The sequence below is a fragment of the Pinus tabuliformis genome, chromosome Q (assembly GCF_031772625.1).
Source record: "Pinus tabuliformis cultivar Carrire ecotype Pingquan chromosome Q, CPIR1, whole genome shotgun sequence".
NCBI lineage: Eukaryota > Viridiplantae > Streptophyta > Pinopsida > Pinales > Pinaceae > Pinus > Pinus tabuliformis.
In genome coordinates this window covers 82,467,984-82,488,247 of record NC_142296.1, presented here as the reverse complement: position 1 = coordinate 82,488,247, position 20,264 = coordinate 82,467,984, and the positions used below count along the sequence as shown (strand labels likewise).

The 20,264-nt window shown below is 40.2% G+C and overlaps 1 protein-coding gene across 3 annotated transcripts in view; it reads left to right on the top strand.

Moving 5' to 3' along the window:
• The window catches only part of KDTA (KDO transferase A), a 414,892-nt gene that overhangs the window by 313,112 nt on the left and 81,516 nt on the right, over window positions 1–20,264 (top strand). For 2 of the 3 annotated variants that reach the window (XM_089383917.1, XM_089383919.1), the window contains exon 8: window positions 49–146. The exons of the other annotated variant lie outside the window; for it this stretch is intronic. In XM_089383917.1, coding sequence (XP_089240043.1) covers window positions 49–146 — 98 coding nt within the window. The remainder of the gene's footprint in view (window positions 1–48; window positions 147–20,264) is intronic. 3 annotated transcript variants of the gene reach the window in all.

The following is a 20,264-nucleotide window of genomic DNA, read 5'->3' as shown; positions in this document are numbered from 1 at the left end:
TATGCACTTATAGTTTGAATGACATAAGAATTGACAAATGTCCCACAGTAATGATTTGGATCCATAAGCAATTGATGAAGACCCACCCTCGATTGCTTACGATTATTGTACCTCGCCATCCTCATCGAGGAAAAGAAATTGCTATGGTAAGCATATAAATCCTTCTTGAGTTCATGTCGTAATGTTTTGAAATTTTATGGTTCTAAATATTGTTGTAATGATTGCTTTGGACCATAGTGAGAATTAGTACAAATTCTAAAGTTAATCGTTTCCTAATAGTTTTTCTTGCATTTATATTGTATGTTAGACTGAGAAAATGTTGGTTTTATATTACCATAAAGAAATGTTTTTTTTTTAATAAATTTAAAAGGTTTGGAAAATGTTAGAAACACTTGAGCAAGTTGTCACTATGTTTGGCAACCCATGTACTATTCATTAATGATATTGGATGAAGAGTATGAATAAAATTGGACAAAAAATTCGTTTAAACCTATAACTACCTACTTCTATGAAGTATTATGATTTTTTTTATATTCTTTTATATTTTATATAAATATGTTGGGGGGGCCGTGGGGGGTGTTGAAGAAAGTGTAACTAGGTTTGGTCTTCATGATGACATGATCTTTGTATTTGATGTAATAAAAGGAAATAAATTATTTTTGTAATCTTGCTACTTGTGTTTCATGAGCAAGAAGTGTCTCTAGGTAAAAGACTTCTTCTTGATGTCTTTAGGATTTATTGTTATGTCAAAGAGTCATGTCGTGAATGGAGAAGCTCCTTTGGAGCCTATGTAAAATGTATTGGAGTCAAACCAGCCCTCCAAGACCAAGAAGAACCCTCCAAGAGCAAGCTCACCGAAATCTGCAAGCAAAACAACAAAGGAATGTAATGTCGGCTCCATTATGAATTAAATAAATTAATATAAGTCATGTCAGCTTGGGTAAGAGACACAACAGTTCGTGGCTCACGTCGGCTCAAATAAGATGACGCAAACCAATATAAATACCCAATGAAGTTATCCGCAAATGGCAGAGAAGAGAACTCGCATTATCTTTTGAAATGTCGATAGGTGTAGGAAGGCATGGCTTGGGTCTCGGATGGGTTACAGGTCGATGGGTGCAGCCAGGTGCAACCTTGAACATGACATGGCTGCAGGCAAGGATTCGGTTAAGACAGTGAAACCCTATCTACAGTCTCAGCCTAGGATGAAGACACAGTGATGATAATGATCTTGGATAAAGGCACAGTGGTAACGATCTAGGATAAAGGCACATTGATAACCATCTCGGACAATGGCACAATAATAAGGATCTTGGACGAATGCACAGTGATAAGGATCTCAGACAAAGACAGATCTCGCATAGCAATCTTGACTCATAGATCTGTGCTCTTGTTAATCCGCAATGGTTGACGTTGTTCTTGAAATCGACGCTGCAGTCTTGATCATCGTAATCTCGTATTCATAGTTGTCTCGGCATTAACGTAAGGGTGATAATCTAAGATGATGCCACAGTCCTAATAAGATATGTATAGTGAAAGAATCTTGGCATGATTGTATCAGTGTTTTTAAAACCGGCCTTCCTAACCGGTAACCGGTCAAACCGGCCGGTCAGAAAGGCCACCGGTTGGAACCAACTGGAAAACCTGGTCAGGAAGGCGATGTGGCAGATTTTTGGCCCTAACCGGTCCTAACCTGCCGGTTTAGGACAAAACCGGCCGGTTTGTAGTCAAATCGGCCGGTTACTATATAATGTTTATGTGAATGAGCTAGGTTGGTTCAACTAACATCAAACTTTCAAGATGTGTAGCTAGTAGAGGTTGTGAGTCAAATGAAACAAGCTTGAGTTGGAATCAACGTTCATTGCCACTTAAAGTCGACCTACATCTTGAAACAACTACATTTTACCTACAAGCTCCTTGTTTCACATTAGATCTTTAGCTTGTGTTGTTTAAAGCCTTTTTGGCATTGAGCTTATGACTTGTGAAATTTGTGGAGTGTTGCTAAGCCTTAATTTTCCATCTACTAGTCCCTCTTTTATCTTCACCTCAAGTCTTTTGTTGAAGTTTTCAAGCTTTGACACACCTCCTCGAAAGTTACTCTCATTGTGACACTTTTCATGTCACTTAAACTTAGAACTTGCTAGTACTAGCAACATTCACTAATTTTTGGCAACCTTCCATCTTTGTAATATGGCATGCATCATCGAAGCTTTTAACTTTTTAATACTTATGACAAGGTGAAAATCTCCTAGACTTTGAACCTTTTAAGTCTGTGTCATTTGATCAACTGCCTCTATCTTTTGATTTTTTGTATCAACCTATGGCACAAAGTTTGCAAGTTTTGAAGTTCAAAGTTACCACACCACATTGCACAATGATGTACCTTTGGCTATCAATAAAGGTGCAAAAAGACCATAAGAGCCATAAAGCAAAAGAAACAAGTTTGGAACTTTCAATAATGTGCATCAGATCACATGTAAATGAAAGATTGAAGACTCCAATGCTTATGATAGGGAGCAAAAGGAAGAGAATTTGCAAATGTTGCATTTTGCAAGCTACCTAAACTTTCAAAAAATCTCAACCTCACAAGAAAGTAAAACTTCAATATCAAGTAAATTGCAACAAGGAAAAGGGCTTATCATGATAAGTTGTAAATGAAAGCGATATGTCACAAACATCATAACGACTAAAAGATTCAACTCACGCAACAATACACATAAGAATGACTGAAAGATTCAACTCACACAACAACACACATAAGACGGATCAATAGCGATGCGTCACATCACAAGTTGCAGATCAGGCTGAGGCATCCTCAGACTCTGAACCAGATGATGTCTATGTAGCTCCTGTGTCTAGTAGTGGTGATGAACTTGATGATTGATCGTGTGTACACTGTAGACTTGTAGTAGGCCAATGGCCTCATAGTTTGTAGCATTGTTTTTGGACTTTATAGGCCATTTAGAGCCTCATTACTTATGTATTTTACTATTTTGTCGATGATATGTATTGCACTCGGTGCCATTTTGATATATTCACCTTTACATGGTATATAAATGAACAAACTTTGCATATTTTGTCTCTATTGGCTTGGAATCATGGTTTTAAATCTTAAAAATAGTTTTGTTTCATTAAAAATTAATTATTTAATGTATTCTTCTAAAACCGGTTCGTTTAGACCTAACCAGTCCCGGTTCGACCGGTTTCGGTTGGTAAACTGGTTCATTAGGTGGACCGGTCCAGTCACTGGTTCCGGTTTTAAAAACGTTGGATTGTATCTTGTAATAAAACTCAGATCTAGCACCTCGATGAGTAGAGGATCTCGACAAGATCTCTATGAGATATATATATATATATATATATATATATATATATACAGAACCTTATCATGAGCATGGACAGAACATGAGATCATCTTAGTGATCTCACTATTCCAAGGATGCAGATCAATAAGGGTCCTAGAGCATCAAGTGAAGATGTAGTAGCTGTGTGATGTCAAGAACGTGATGATCTTAGTACGAAAGATCTCATCAAGAAATATTGAGGATCTCTGTGATGTAGCAGTGATCTTAGTAATGCAGATGTATTGACTTCAGGGTTGCAGTGAAGACGATGTTCAAAAAGATGAAGGATTGATGTATTGGTCTTGGAGTGGCAGAGTGTGTCAAGGGTCATGGTCTTGGTATTCATCAATGGGATCTCTATAAGAAGAATTTTTGCTTGGGTTTTCCTCTCCAAGAGGGAGAGGTTTTGGCCTTGTAGATAGCCAAACATTTGTGTTCTTGTCTCTTTTGTTTTGATAGCAGTTTGATGAAGTTAACAAACACTTGCTAATAATGAAGTAAACATCAAACTAAGATAAACTGTTTAAAGACTTCACAAATTGTTATCATGTTAAAAGAAGAATCAACTTAATATGCATGCCCTGGATTCTTCAACAGGGGGGAGGGGGGTGTAGTTACCCCTCTTAAATATAAATTTTACCTCCTCTTTGTTCTTCATTTATTATTAATTCAAGTTAGATAATGTCTTTGGTAGTCTCTTTGTCTAGGCCATTTCCACAACAATAGAGTGACATGCTTTATATGTCTAGTTTTTCTTGTCTTGCGTTGATTTTTTCAACTTTTTATTAGAGTGAGACCCTAGTTACTTATGCAAAAGGCTTCTTCTGCATTATTTTGTTATGCATGCCATTGATAGAATTCTTTGACGACTTTCACCAACCAATTCAGAGACAAGGAGTTTCAAAGCATTGTGTTACAACCCAAGAAGGTTAGTAGACTATGATATCATGGAGTAGGTCGTGGATGTTGTTCTTTCTACATATTTTGATGCATATTCTTCCATTGAGAAGCATGCTTTGAGGCATTTCACTCTTCCCTAGAAAGAACTACATATTTGGAGGCATTGCCCATCACTTTGGGTCATCTCACATCACACTTGGCATTTCTAGATATGTTGAGCCATGACAAATCAATTTGTGGGCTTTCGACATCATTTGCAACTTGCAAGGAAAGATAGAGATTTCTAGGGAGCACCCCTCATGAAGATTGACATTTGTAATGTAAAAATTGGTCAAAGACTCAACATAGAAGAAACCTCCCTCATCTTAAGGAATTATTCACGATTATCATGGCATATTGAAAGGATATATTGTTAAATCTCTTAATACCAACCCAAATTTATTTTCTCACAACAATTTTTATTCCCAACAACTTATTTATTTAACCTAATAAATTTTGAATTGTTGAAAAGTAAGATCACTAATATTTTCAACTCTAGAAATTTAAAAATGCAGTAGAAATGAAACAAAGAGATCAATCACACATTACAACAGATAAACATCCACAATGATTCTCCTTCATATATTAATCTACAAAATCAAGGTTTTGACCCAAAACGAATTTACAAAAAAAAATACAATCACTGGAACCTACAACTCGGCCCCATTGGAATAATTTGGACAAAGGAAATTTGGCCTGAAGGAAACTAGACGCTGAAGAAATTCGGCCCACCTCTCACCAGTAAATCAGTCATTGCACCTTTCCCTCGCTCAGCCTCTACGTACTCACAAATCGACCTCCCCAACATCTAGCTTCCTCGCTTCAGCAATTCGACCTCTCTAATCCCTAGCGAATCGGCCTCCTAGAGGCACTCCCAAAATTATCCCTATTTCTCCTTCCTTCTCCCTAGTGTAATTGATCTTCTCACTCCAGAGAATTCACTCTCTCTTTGAGAAAATCACTTTTCCAAACATGTTGTAGTTTCCTCTCTTCTCTGTCTGTCTTCACCTCTCCCTTAGGCTTTCATTTATAATCTTCATTAGGCCCAAACCCCTAACCCTAATCTCCCTTCTAGAAGATCTATGAGATCAATGGTTGAGATTATTTCTAAGTCACATAAATAATTTTATTACTTATCCTTAGAAAATGACTTAATAGTTCACAATAATTAATTGACTTTAATTATTGTACTTTTCCTAAGTTAGACTTAGAAAATAAAGACATAATTTAGTTACTCCACCAAACAAGCACCTAAAGAGGCAGTAAACCATCTCCTACATGCCGAGACACTAGGCCTATGCAAAAGACCTTCCAAAGCTACCATAATCTTCAACACATATGCACCAAGGAAGAGGATGGCTTGTTGACCCTAGTAGCGCTTCTTGTTACTGAATGGTTGAGGACTGGTGAGACTTAACCAAGCTTATCTATTACGAGACGATTCATGGCATAACTTTTGATCAAAGGACCTTTCATATCTAGTTTCATCAGCTTCCAACTAATTGGTATTTTGGGTAGTTCCGTTTTTATGATAATTTAGATAATTGGGGGCCCACACATTAGACTTGACTAAATATTCTTGACCTCAATCACTCAGATGGGACCAATGGGACCATTTTCACTTAGATCTGGAATGGTACATTTTCCTATGCTTTTTTTCTTTTTTAGGAAGATTGTGTTTTGAAGGCATGACTTTAATTAATAACCGCATGTATTTGGCAAGTGCAGGTACTAGTTGTGGTTCCTAATTGGCAATTGAGGAGCTAAGTCATCTGACTTGATGACATGGGATACAAAGGACATGGAGGATTATTATGTAGTTGTCACGTGACATGGAGGAAAAGGTACAATGCTATTATTCCATACGAGATGTTGGAATTTCTAAGTTTAACCCGTTGGAAATTCTTCCTGTACTATCTGGTTTATTTCTTCCAACTTGTTTAATTACTTAACAAGTTAATTTACCATGTAAATACTGAAAATAAACACAAGTACAGTATCAACATCTACAGATCATCAACTGAAAGAAAACAAGCACACAAGTGACACCGTTATTTTTGGACCAATGTCCTCTGAAAAACCCAATGCAGGAAAATCGATGCAACTATTCAGAGGGTTTTATTACTATGCGGTTTTCATAATACAACCAGGGTGCCAGAAATGGCTCACCCAACAGAGAATGCCCTCGGCAGTAGTACCTCTCTTCGGAGACAGATATTCCAGCTGAATAATCACCAGATGAACAATCCCACAGCAACAATTGTAGCTCCACTGCTCTACATCACTCTGATAGGGACTGCGTCACCCTACTTGGCTCACCAGCTCCTAGTCTGTCCCACGAAATCCTCCCAGCCTCCTTGTCTCTGTGTCAGCTTTGCTAGCATATGTGTCAACTTCTGGAGCTTCTGCGTAAGCCCCTAGACCCTCTGCGTCTCACACACTGGCCTCTCCTGGCTCTGCGCAGCTCCTGGCTGCCTCTGCATAGCACCCAGTTGCCTCTCGCTGCTGATCACTGATTCTATCTCTCTTAGCAAACCCCGCTTTAGAGAATAGAATGAATGATCACTCTGGTGTGTTCTCGAACTGACCCTCAAGCCTCTTCTTATACTTTTCTCGTTGGTCCTTCAATGGTCGAGATTAAATCTCTAATCAATGGCTAAGATTAGATTTGGCTTGATCCATGACTTTTGGAACATTCTAACCCAGTTTTATTTTAATACCCATTAATATTTCATTTTTCCTAAGTTTAGACTTAGGAACTCCATTAAAAATATTAATTATTATAATATCTCCCAAACTGGTTAGAATTTGCCCAAACCATTTCTGGGTCTTGGAGATCTCATGTGCTTTAGCCTCCACCTATTTTCATGGCTAGAGAACATCCGATGCTACCCCAAATAAACACTCCCTCTTAGCGAGGACTGTGCTCTAGTAATACTCCACATAGAGTATCACCCTGATTATCCAACAATGGTCTTTGTGTTGATGCTAGGCCTCCCTGCCCAACATCCTCTGCACTGCTGCATCTTGTACTGTTGCCCATGGCCTTGCCACTGCCATTGTTGCATTTGTACGGCAGCTCCCTCTGCATCTGTGCTGTTGCTGGTCCATACTCCCAACACTGCATCTGCACTGCATCCCCCTCTCATCATGCTGCATCGTGCTGCCCATAGCACTGCCACTGCTAACTACTACACTGCAACTCAGTTACTGAGAAGTAGGTAACTTATCCACCCAACTCTGACATCCTTGTCAGGCTAGAGACACTCCCAATGCTGAAGCTCCCTCTGCCACTGACAAGTGCTCCCTCTACTGACCTCTGCACTGTTGCAACAACTCCCTGCATCTCGCATCGCTGCACACCTCTCTGTACCATCCTGCATTGGTGCAACACTCTCGTGCCTCTCACACTATTGCAGCCTTCTAGCCTCGTGCTGTCTTGGGACTCCTGCACTGTAGCACTCTCTACCGCTCCATTCGCATCCATCTCTACCGACATCCGCCAGTCCTGCTACTCCTCTTCGGGGCTCCCGTAGCAAGGTATAATCCAAGAGGTTGGGTACCTCAAGGATCCTGCCCCTTATCGTCTGTAGTCCGTTTGATTACAACTCGATGTCTCCCCACTTCTTCTCAAGTGGCACATGAACACTCATGGCACAATCGTCATCCTCTTCGACTTCTTTCGCTGCCCTCGCTGGCGCTACCTTGGTCTCAAAAGCCTCTCCCTTACTCTTCTTCCTAGGACACTAGTTTGCAAAATGACCCAGTTCCCCACAATGGAAGCATTTGACCTTGGAGAGGTCCTTCTTCTTCCTCTTTTCCTATTTTCCTGCAGATGGTAGAGCCACATCCTCTTCTTCCTCCTCCTTGATTCTGACCCCTTTACCACTACTCCCCGCCTTGGTCAGCTGTCTGATCTCTTCTTGACGAAGGGCCGCCCACAGTTCTTCCCGATCTTGAAGCTTCGACTTGTCGAGTATGCTCTGGACAAATACTTCCCAATCCTCAGAAACTGTGTTCAGTGTGGTCCTCACCAACATCTCCTCATCCGGTGTGGCCCCTATGGAAGTCAACAGGTCCCGGATCTCCTTCAATCGACTGAGGAAGGTATCTATCTGTTCTCCCTTCTGCATATGGTATGACTACAACTGATTTTCAAGTAACATCTTCCTCTGCACGGAAGTATGCTGGTACAATTTCTTTAGGGCCTCCCACATCTCATTTGCCATATCCTTTTCGGCAATATGTGGCACCACATGATCCTTGACCCCATCAAGGATGATGCACTTTGCCCTGGCCATTGCCTCCTCGTACTTCTCATTTTCAGCTGGGTCAACTGGGATTGCTATTATTTTCAAGGCGAAGTCCTTGATGCGATATTTGTCTAGAATGGACAAGATCTTGGCCTTCCAGACCACAAAGTTGGACGCTCTGTCCAGCCTATCCTAATCTCTTAGTCCATTCACGACCATCTCGCTGCTCTTCTTTCGACTCCTTCGAGTCTCTCTACTTCCCTCTGGAAGTCCTCTGTTCGACTCCTGCTGAGTCTCTCAACTTCCCGTCTGGAAGTTCTCGGGTCAACTCCCTCTGAGTCTCAATTTCCCTTCTGGAAATCCCTCTACCAACGTCGAGTTGCTCCACTCTGATCGTCTGTGCAACTGCACCACTGATCCAGATTCCTTGGCTAGAAATCTGCCTCGGCAACAACTCCCTCCTCCTTGGTCTTGCCCTATTAGGTATTGTTCTAACCACAATACCCCACCAGCTTCGCTTCGCAAATTACCCACAACTTCCTATGCCCCAGCAACTGAAGGATTGAGCCTCTAGGCTCTGTGCAATCCCGACACCGACAAAATCTGCACCTCCTGGCCACAACGTCGATCCTTCCTAACTGAGAAAGATGACCGGGCACTGCGTAGGTCAGATCTGCTCCTCTCTGCCTCTGCACTAATCCTCCTCCTGGCTCGAGCTGATGATGCAAGCCCTCTGTGTCACCCCTTCCTTGCTACTTTCTGCTACGAACAACCTCTGTCACTCGGGACAACTGTTTCTGCCGCTACTGCTCTGCTAACTGATGCCTTCAGTTATTCTGTGATCTGCAACCAAGCTCTAATATCATGTTGGAATTTCTAAGTTTAACCCGTTGGAAATTCTTCCTACTTGTTTAATTACTTAACAAGTTATTTACCATGTAAATACTGAAAATAAACACAAGTACAGTATCGACATCTACAGATCATCAACTGAAAGAAAACAAGCACACAAGTGACATCGTTTTTTTTGGACCAATGTCCCCAGAAAAACCCAATGCAGGAAAACCGGTGTAGCTATTCAATGGGTTTTATTATCATGCAGTTTTCAGAATACAACCAGGGTGCCAGAAATGGCTCACCCAACAGAGAATGCCCTCGGCAGTAGTACCTCTCTTTGGAGACAGATATTCTGGCTGAATAATCACCGGATAAACAATCCCACAGCAACAATTGCAACTCCTATTGCTTTGCGTCACTCTGATAGGGACTGCGTCACCCTACCCAGCTCACCAGCGCCTAGTCTATCCCACAAAATCCTCCCAGCGTTGCTTCTTTGTCTTTGTGTCAACTTTGCTGGCCTCTGCGTCAACTTCTGGAGCTTTTGCATCAGCCCCTAGACCCTCTGCATCTCAGACACTGGCCTCTCCTGCCTCTCGCTGTTGATCATTGATTCTATCTCTCTTAGCAAACCCTGCTCTAGAGAATAAAATGATTGATCACTCTGGTGTGTTCTCGAACTAACCCTCAAGCCTCTTCTTATACTTTTCTCGTTGGTCCTTCAACGGCCGAGATTAAATCTCTAATCAACAACTAAGATTAGATTTGGCTTGATCCATGACTTTTGGAACATTCTAACCCAGTTTTATATTAATACCCATTAATATTTTATTTTTCCTAAGTTTAGACTTAGGAACTCCATTAAAAATATTAATTATTTTAATATCTCCCAAACCGGTTAGAATCTGCCTAAACCATTTTTGGTTCTTGGAGATCTCATGTGCTTTAGCCTCTCCACCTATTTTCATAGCTAGCGAACATCGATGCTACCCCAAATCAACACAAGGAATATACGTATATTGTCAATACTATTAGCATTCGTCATGTCACTTGTGGGAATTTAACCTGGGTGGATTCCATATGAGGAATATGCATATACTATCAATGCTGTCAGCATTCGTGATGTCACTTATGGGAATTGAACTTGGGTGGGGAGGATTCAATTCCTTCCTTCCCAACCACCCGGGATAACCCCAATTGACACACACACACACACACACATATATATAGCATATTCAAAGAACATATTCACTAAGGAAGTGGAGGGTTTGTTAAAAATAGTAGAGCTTCTTGCTACTAAATGGTTAAGGTCTAATGAGACTTAGCCAAATTGGTCTATTACTAGACGATTCATGGCACAACCTTCGATCAAAGGACCTTTCATATCTAGTTTCTTCAGCTTCCCAGAAACTACTATTATGTGTAGTTCTATTTTTTATGATAATTTAGACAATTGGAGGGCCACACATCAGACTTGACTACATTTTCTTGATCCCGGTGAAAAAGTGAGTCCAACAGGACAATTTTCCCTCAGATCTGAAATGCTACATTGTCCTATGGTTTTTTGCTTTTTTGGGAAGATTGCCTTTTTAAGGCATGGCTTTAATCAGTAACCATATGTATTTGGCAATTGCAGGTGCTGATTGTGGATCCTAACTAGCAATTGAGGGGCTAAGTCACCTGATGTGATGTCACGGGACACACAGGACATGGAAATCTAAGTATCTATCACGTGACACGGCGACCCCTGGAACGGGACATGGAGGACATATATATATATATATATATATATATATATATATAGATATATATCAAATTAGTGAATTACAAAAAAAAATTGAAATATAGATAAAGATTCAGTTTAGAAACTAAAACATTTACATGATGATGATACAATTCAATCATCCATACAACTAGTGCTATATCAGTGATGATAAATTGACAACCACACAAGAAATTGACAACAAAAGAATGACTTTTCCAACATTTGAAGCTATTGTTGCAGCCCCATTTCTAACAAATGGAACACTTGCATATGCAGATGAAATTGAAGGATGGGGGACATTATCAATGTGGGCATTCCTCCCCTTCCTTTTCTCTTTTCCAGCTGCCCTTGGTTGATCCATGATTGATGTGATACGAAGAAAGAGGAGATTATTGTAGGAAATACAAATTGCTGTAGGAAAATCAGACTGCTGTAGCAAAAATAAAAAAATATGGATGGAAAATCCACTTACCAGCACTTTGATTCTTCTCTAAAACTAGTTACTCTCCCTTACATGCACTCCAAATCCTCCCACATCTCCAAAAACTCAACCAAACGAGTGAAAAACGGGGGCGAAAACAAGTAGGCACATATCTGCAAATCTTGACAGAGGCCTGACACGTGTCAGACATGAGTCAAGCTTGTGTCCTGCACAGGAGTTTGACTTGCGTCTGACACTTAGGAAAAACAGATTGCTGTAGCGAAAATAAAAAAATATGGATGGCAAATCAAGTTACTGGCACTTCACATGTCAAACACGAGTCAAACTGGTGTCCTGCACATAGGCCATGTGTGAAACTTGTGTCTGACATGTGTTAGAATTGTGCTGTGTCCAGCATGAAGGATACAAGACACCAGGGGGCAGCATCGGGGGGGCATGTCAGATAATTTAGCTGAGGGGCAATCTGAGTTTCCTTTGCATGGAAAAGTGAGGGGTTGAGTTGCATCTTTGTCACTGGTTTATGTATCAAGCCGACACTTGGCATGGATCTGAATCATGTCTCTGGGAAAATTTTCATGGATTATGACTTTAAAGCCATAAGTTGTAAAGTGATTCCTTTATTAAACCCTCATTTAATTATTTTAATCACATAAAATGGGGTCCAATTGTTTTAATGAGAGAGTGGGAGCTTTCACTAAATATCTTCAAAGCTAGAGAAAAAGAAGATTTTTCCATTTCAAGGAGGAGATAGGAAAAGAAGATTTTTGTTGATGTTCCCATTCAATGAATGAGTAAAGAAAAGAAGATTTACTGCTTTTGCCAAAAAAATCAAGTTAAGGTTCCTTGAGGATTTCATTATTCTTTGGGAATAATAATTCTTGTGAGAAGACGAGAGAAGCACACAGCTGAAAGAGGATAGAGGTACAGGACATGGTTTTAATCAGTGTTATCCACGGGAAGTCAACACTGAAATACAAACATTTGTCAATTCATGGGGTGAGGAACTCGGCTTTTCAGACTCCCTTCCAATCTTTTGACTGTTCAATTGTTGCATACTATGTTAATAAGTGAAAAGGATTATGAATTCTGTTATCACCTTGTTCAGTTCATTAATTAATATGATCTGCCATTCAAAGTGTTGCTCGAGGATTTAAATTTTGTTTTGAAGGCAATGGGTCCTATTATTTTCCTTGCTGCTGATACTTAGAAATTGAGAAAAAAAGTCTTTTTCCTCAGCCGTTTTCCTCCTTGATGTTCAGACATATTTTCCAATTCAGCTCATACGATGAAAGATCAGGACTTGGCCAATGTAGATGCACCCCCTGATTGGGTATTTCTGGTTATCTGATGTGTGCTAATGAAGTTATGAGCTACTATGGATCACTCGTATTGCCATGTCAATGGAAGTATTGAAAGGAAATATGTTGATTTCGCTCTATAAGGATGAGTGTATACTTTTGCATAAAGAATATCTATTATATGTCTTGCCCAAAATGCTGAAATCCACAAATTGATTAACACTAGATGTGGTAAGCAAAAGGAAGCAAGTGCTGGGTATAACATTACAAAACAGGTGGACTTGTGGATGGAGGAAGCCATTCCACACCATCAATTGCTTTCCTGATCATGATGGACATAGTTGATCATATTCTGGTATGTTTATAGTGTTTAAATTTTGCTTCTAATTACAGCTACACTTTTCAGTCTTTATTCAGGGGAAGAGGTTTTAGGTATTTGGACTCAATGTGCTATATATGTGGACACATCAGTAAAAAATCTCAACTGTTAGGTGTTGGTTTGGTAAAGCATAAGCACTGGGTTAGCTGTCTGGCCATGGTTTCCTAAAACAGTTGATTCAAATCAAATTCCATATAAGACAATGGAGTGAATTGCCTGTTCGGAAAATAGAGATAAGGGACAGATTGCTAGGTTGAAACTCAGTATTTATTAATTGTTCCAAGACCACCTATACTTGCATAATAAACCTAAAAGCATGTAAATTACTGTTTTGGATGAGATCGAGTTCAGATAAAGATCAGCGATAAGATGATTTTGTGATTTAAAGAAACAGCAATAAAACTCATTTTCTCGGATGGAAAACAGCAGTCTGGCGCCTTCCTCTAAAGTTACATAATAAATGGGTCAAAATTTGACAAAGAAAACAACAGAAAGATCACTTTTCCATGGTGAAAAAAGGGACATAAAGAGGTATTTAGACTCAGAAAGGCAAAAAACCTGTTGTTGAGTAAAGCATGAAGCATAAACGAGAAAGCAATGTTGAGTAAGGTAAAGCTAATTGAATAGTGGGAAACATCTTTTGGCCAACAGTCAGAGGGAAAGAGAAAATCAGCCAGAGAAAAGTCAGTCAGGAGGGAAAGAGCATAGTCGACTTAGAGAAAATGACAAGAACCATTGCTAAAAAGGAACAAGGAGAAAGGCTAGTTGTACATGCAAAGATTTTTCCCTTCTCAACTTTTTCCTTGCTTTAAGCAAATGGGGTTGACCTGTTTGAGAGAGTAAATACTTCTTCTACATAGGCACATTCGATCAGCAGTTCAAGGCTTGGATATCTCACTTTTCCATGCTCTAGTTTCTTAGACTACTACCTCCATCGCAAGTGAAGGAACTCATGGCAGCTTGTCACCTTGGACTCATTATGGTGCAACCAACTTCTTGGGTAATTTGTGATTTTATTCAATTATGTTTGATTCAAACTCTTTGAATGTATTGGAGGCCATTGAATAAATTTTTATGTAGTGTAATGGTAGCTTAGAGTGCTCTTGTTTTGGATTTCTTCAGGCACACATTAGTTTCTTGGTTCATCTTTAATTTCGTTGCTACTATTACATTTAGAAATCTGATATGAACCATTCCAAATTTATAAATCGGATCAACTCACTTTTGATTGTTCACCAACAAATCAAAAGTGAAATTTTACTATGTGCTAATTGTTGTCGCTCAGATTATATAGACATGGTGTGACAACGACTCAGGGCGGGGGCTGTCACTCTGATCCCCGTCCACTCCGTTCTAGCTGTCTCCCAACAACAGGTTATGGGGGCTAGTCCGTATGGAAGATAGAAATGAAAGACAAGTTGGAAACTAATGAGTTCAAGAGACACGATTTAATAGCCTAGCCACTTGGTTGATTTAGCAAGCTTTTGGAGATTAGATTTAATTTTCAATGAGACCAGTGCCTTATGGAGTCAACTTAGTTGTTTTATATCAATTAAGGACCAAATGACCGGATGAACAATTGCTGCTTGAATTCTTAACTAACTTATATGCTATGCAAATCCTAAGACTTAGGTGGAATGCAAGAATCTTGGTTACTTTTTAATTATATGTTTGTTCTAGATGGTTCCCTTCCTCTTAACTATTTTGGAACTAGTTTCTAGAGTAGGTTGTGGGATAGAAGCCAGCGGGAAGCAATCAGAGGCTTGATTAACAATACCCCTCCGTGTTTTAACCACCCGATGCCTCCAACGCTGCAGAGACTATGGTTTTGACGACTGCAAGGTCACTATGTTAACCACTAAAGAGGTGCTAGGCTCCTCAAGCTAGATGAAAAAGGTGTTCATATCTTTCTATCAACTAAACTTATGCTTGGAGGTAAATTATTAAATGCAAGACTAGTCTTAGAATGATATGCAAGATGGATGAGTGGTCTTAAGGTGAGATTATCTAATTTTTAAAGTACTTAATGACAATGATTTTCAATTAAGAACAATAAGGTACTTAAACAATAAATGAATAAAATCTCAACCACGAGAAAGTGTGCAATCTTAACAGTGCTAGAGAAATGTGATAGTAATATAAATAAACAACTGCTCAAAGACAAGATTAATGCTACTTAAGACAATTAACAATCTGCGAGATTATAATCAATAAATTACCAATATGCCCCTTAGATACAAGAGAGAATTTAAACCTCTTATCACAATTATGGTCAAAATAGCATCCACAAGAGATATCCAATTTAATAATGAGTAGCGAATCCACTCAATGACAATAATGACAATGAGAAATTAAGAGCATTAATCCACAATGTCACTTAGAGCAATTAGCCAACTAAACACTTACCAACTTGATTGGAACACTTGTGTGAATGCAAGAGTGTAAAAGATGCCAATGACTAAAATTAAGCCCAAATCACTTCAACCATGAATGATTATGAATTGTAAAATTTCCTTACCCAATTTTAGAGACTTATATGTGATGTATTATCGTTGCAACCTTTTTTTCAGAGGTCTGCAATTTTATATCAACATTCAAGAAGTGATGCGAAATGCCAAAGATAAGCTAGAAAAGTCAATGCATTTAACTTCCAATGATATTCACTTGATTATAGGACTGCTTATAGTGTTAAAATTTGAAAGTTCTATGCAAAAATTTAAAAATTATTTGCAGAAACTTGAAAGTTATATGCAGAAAACTGAATGTACTTTGCGAAATTTGAATGGCACTGAATGTACTTTGCAGAAAACTGAATTTTCTATGTTTTTGCAATTAGATAGAATGCAGATTTCTTTTTCAAAACTTTTTAGATTAACAATTGTAGATAGAACATAAACTTAGGGATCATATGAAGACAATCAATCACAAATATAAGACACATAGAGTTAGGTCCGATGACCAGGGAAAAACCCACAAGAGGAAAACCCAAATGATTCTTCTTCTATTAGATTTCTTCAATTGTTTAGCAAAGTACAAAGAGAGAGAGAGAGAGAATGAGAATGAATAAAGTTAACAATGTCTAATCAACTTAAGTTGAAGTGCTCTTGTTCTTTGCTTGAATATCTCCTTCTTTTGATCAGATCTTGTCCTTCACACTTTCTCTAGCTCTTCGCTTGCTCTTACTTTTCACTTGCTCTCACACTTCTCTTGCACACACTCAACACTAGCGCTCCTTCTTCACAGTGAATATGTTACTCTCAACTCTCACTTGCTCTTGCTTAAATAGATGAGAAGGGAGAGGAGTTACAAAATGAATTCATGCCTTGATCCAATAATAGGAGAATCGAATTCCATGAGGGAGGAGTTACTTGAGGAAAAATGTAACTCATCCCAATAATAGAGAGAGAGGTACACTTGTCTTGAGGAGTTATAATTCAAATTAGGGAGAGAGAGAGTTACACTTAGACATGAGAGAATATTTGGTGAGAATTACAAATCAAATTCAATGGGGGAGTTGTTATTCCTGCCACCTACACCTACCTATAGGTTAGAGAGAAAAGCCTTCAACCCCACAAGGTGTGGTTGGTGGCAGAGAACTCAGAGAAGGGGTTGTCACACTGTTCCTGACTCTCTTCATCTAAGCTATCTCCTAGGTTAGCTAAGGGGGGTGGTTGTTAGTTTTTGGTAGCATTGGAAGTGCTCTAGCCTTGAAAATTGTTGGAGAGGCTAAGGCACTTGAGTTCTAAAGAACCCAGAAACCGTTTGGTGAAATTTCCACTCGGATTGTATTTTATTAAAATAATTAATATTTTTAATGGAGTTCTTAAGTCTAAATTTAAGGAAATTAAAATATTTATAGGTATTAATCAAAATATGGGTAAGAATGATCTAGAAGGCGGATCAAGTCATGTTTTAATCTTAGTCGTTGATTAGAGACTTAATCTCGACCGTTGAAGACTCAACATGAAAAGTATAAAATGGAGGCTTGGGGTTCATTTGGAAATACACTGAGAGATTAAGGAAATCGATTTTCTAAGGTGAGAAGTTCTCAAGAGGAAAATCGATTGGGGAGATCTTGCAGCTGAGGGGCAGAGAGAATCTGGAAGAAGGACTTTCCGGAGAATACTGACAGAGAGCTGTAGAGAGCTTGCAGAGAGGCAGCACAGTAGCTGGGAGAGGTGACGCAGAAAAAGATGCCCATCATGCAAAATCCAGAGCTGCCAGAACAACCAAAACTGTCGGGAGAGCTGACGTAGAAAAGTTGTCTGTCACGCAGAATCCAGAACTGTCGGAACAAGCGAAACTGCCAGAACAACCGAGAGAGATGATGCAAAGACAACGTAGTAGCCGGGAGAGTTGATGCAGAGGCAGCGCAGTAGCCGGGAGAGCTGACGCAAAAAAGTTTCCTGTCACGCATAATCCAAAACTGTCGGAACAACCGAAACTGTCGAAACAGTCGGGGAGAGCTAACATAAAAAAGTTACCTGTCATGCATAATCCAAAACTGTCGGAACAACCGGGGAGAGCTGAAGCAGTGGGCAAAGAAGGTGACGAAAGGCTGACGCAGAGCCAGTGCAAAAATAGTTGGGGTTAGCCAGTCTTGTGTCAGATCAGTGGGAATTCCACCGGGTGAAGTGAGGTAAAACTCACTCAGATTTTCCGCTGGTATTTTCTCTATAAAAGATTGCTAAATGAGCATCCTAGATATGTATTCAGATATTTCTCCTGCATAATAATAAACCTCAGAACTGTTGCATCGGTTTTCCCGCATTGGGTTTTTCCGTGGACTATTGTGTCCAAAAATAAGTGTGTCCTATGTATCTTGTTCTTTGCTCTGTTTTCTGTTTTTTTTTTTTTCCGAAGAAAAAAGCTGTAACCTTTTATTTAAAAAATGAAAAGTTACAATTGCAGATGCATGATGCATTTCCATAGCTGCCCGGTGGGCTCTGGTGCCTTGGCACCCTCCGCAACGTTAACGGACTAACGTGCAAAAAAGATGAGAAAAGAAGAGAGAGAGAGAGAGAGAGAGAGAAAGAGAGGGAGAGAGAGAGGAAAAGAAGTGAGAGCAAGAAAAAAACTGAAATACATTTGTGAGTAAGACTCACGCTTCAGGTTTTTCTTCCTTTTTTCTTTTCGACCTTGCGCCATACTCCTTGAGTGGGCTCGATCGAGGCAATAACTAACTGATTTTCTGCTTCCTGCATGCCTAATTCCTTGTCTGAGTCTGATGTGTCTGATTTGTGGTGCCGCTTTATCCCTCCCATGTTCTGGTCCTCATTTGCCTTCTCTGCCTGATTTGGGTGAAGCTGTGCAACCTTGGTATCTGTTGTGGTTTCCTTCTGGCTCCTCGTTTCCTGGGGAGCCTCGGCTTTCTCTGTGGAAGTGTCTTCCTCTTCAGCTTCTGATTCTTCGTCATCTGAGGCCGGAGGGGAAAAGAGCCAACCTTTCTTCTGCTTCCCTTTCTGCTTTCTTTTGCTGTTCACTTTTTTGCCTTCTGGACATGTGCTTTGCAGGTGTCCTGTTTGTCTGCAGAGCCTACATCTAAAGGCAGTATTTTCATAGTCTAGTGATTGCAACCAAATTTGCTGTTTGTATACCAGCCTTATATTATCAGGCAGCCCTTTACTTAAGTCCACTTCCACACAGATTCGTGCGAAAGTGAAGATCCTTTCATCAATCCTTTCCATATCTGTTTTGATGTATTTCCCGATACTGTTCCCAATTCCTTCCAAGACTCGTTCGCTCCAGAAATGCAGGGGGAGGTTGTGAAGACGAACCCATACCGGCACTTTGGTGACTGTCATTTTGTTTGGATCGAAGTCTGTAAACCATGGGGTTAAAAACAGCCCCGCCGTTCCCCAGAACCAAGGCCCGGCATTGATGATTGTATCTCTGACTTCCATGGATGCAAATCTGACTATGAAGAACCCTTTGGAGCACAGGTGTATATCGCATTCCATGGTCCAATTTTTGAAGATCCAGTGGAATAGATTCGTTGGTGTTGGCCAGAAGCTGTTGAATCGACATATTAGGGCCTGCGATTCATATGACTTAACATAGTCATCCATCCCTGTGAAATCAAGATTAAGGGCTGGGGTTTGCCCTAGCTGTTCTACTATGTACGGCCGAGGTGTATATCCACCTTGATCTGGGGGGGGTCCTGACTCTCTGTTGCCTTGAAGGATGTTTTTATATGATGGAGCTCCCTTAGGTTTATTCTGGGGTACTGTTTTCCCCTTTTCCCCTCCTGAACTGCTTGGCTGTCCCTGAGGAGGTGCCCCTCCTCTCAGCCTGAGATTCACGACAATGGTTTCTCCAGGGCTGATCTCGTAGCTCCCCAGGGTTCTGTGGTCCTGGAGAGACCATCTTCCGCTGACTAGGTGCTGGATCTGGCCAGGGTAGCCAGTCAAAGCACAAATTTGCTGCTTTAACAGCGAAACAGTGCTATTTCCACTTACCCATACTAAGAGAGATTTCTTCTCAGGGGTTTTAATAAAAATCTGGAAACTATTTGTGGTTACCTGTTTTCTGCGGTCTGGCTGAGCTCTGCCTGAGCCAGTGTCTATGCTGGTTGCCAGATGGTCAAGCTGTGTGCCTTCGTCCAGATCTTGCCTCTTATTGGGTCGATCTACCTTCTGTGTGACGAGAAAAACATGCCCTCTGATCATTCGATACTTATCCCCTCCGGTCTGTTGGCTGGATTCCGTATTGTCTTGAATCTTGCTCCAGTCTATTAGATCCAGCCTGGATCTGTGGAATTTGTGCCTTGCATTTTTGAACTGGGTTGGATCTGCAACATGCAGTCCCCCCTCTTTGCGTGCAAAAGACAACAGTGGATCGATTGGCCTGGTGAACAGCCAACGATCTATACCTGCATAAATCGGCCCTAGCCCCAGTGATTTTCCGTTCCTGAAATGGGATCGGAGCCAAATGACATCGCCCTCAAGAATCTTGACTGAAACGGGACGCGGAAGGGGCTGCGCAGCTCCATCGAGTCGAGGAATGGA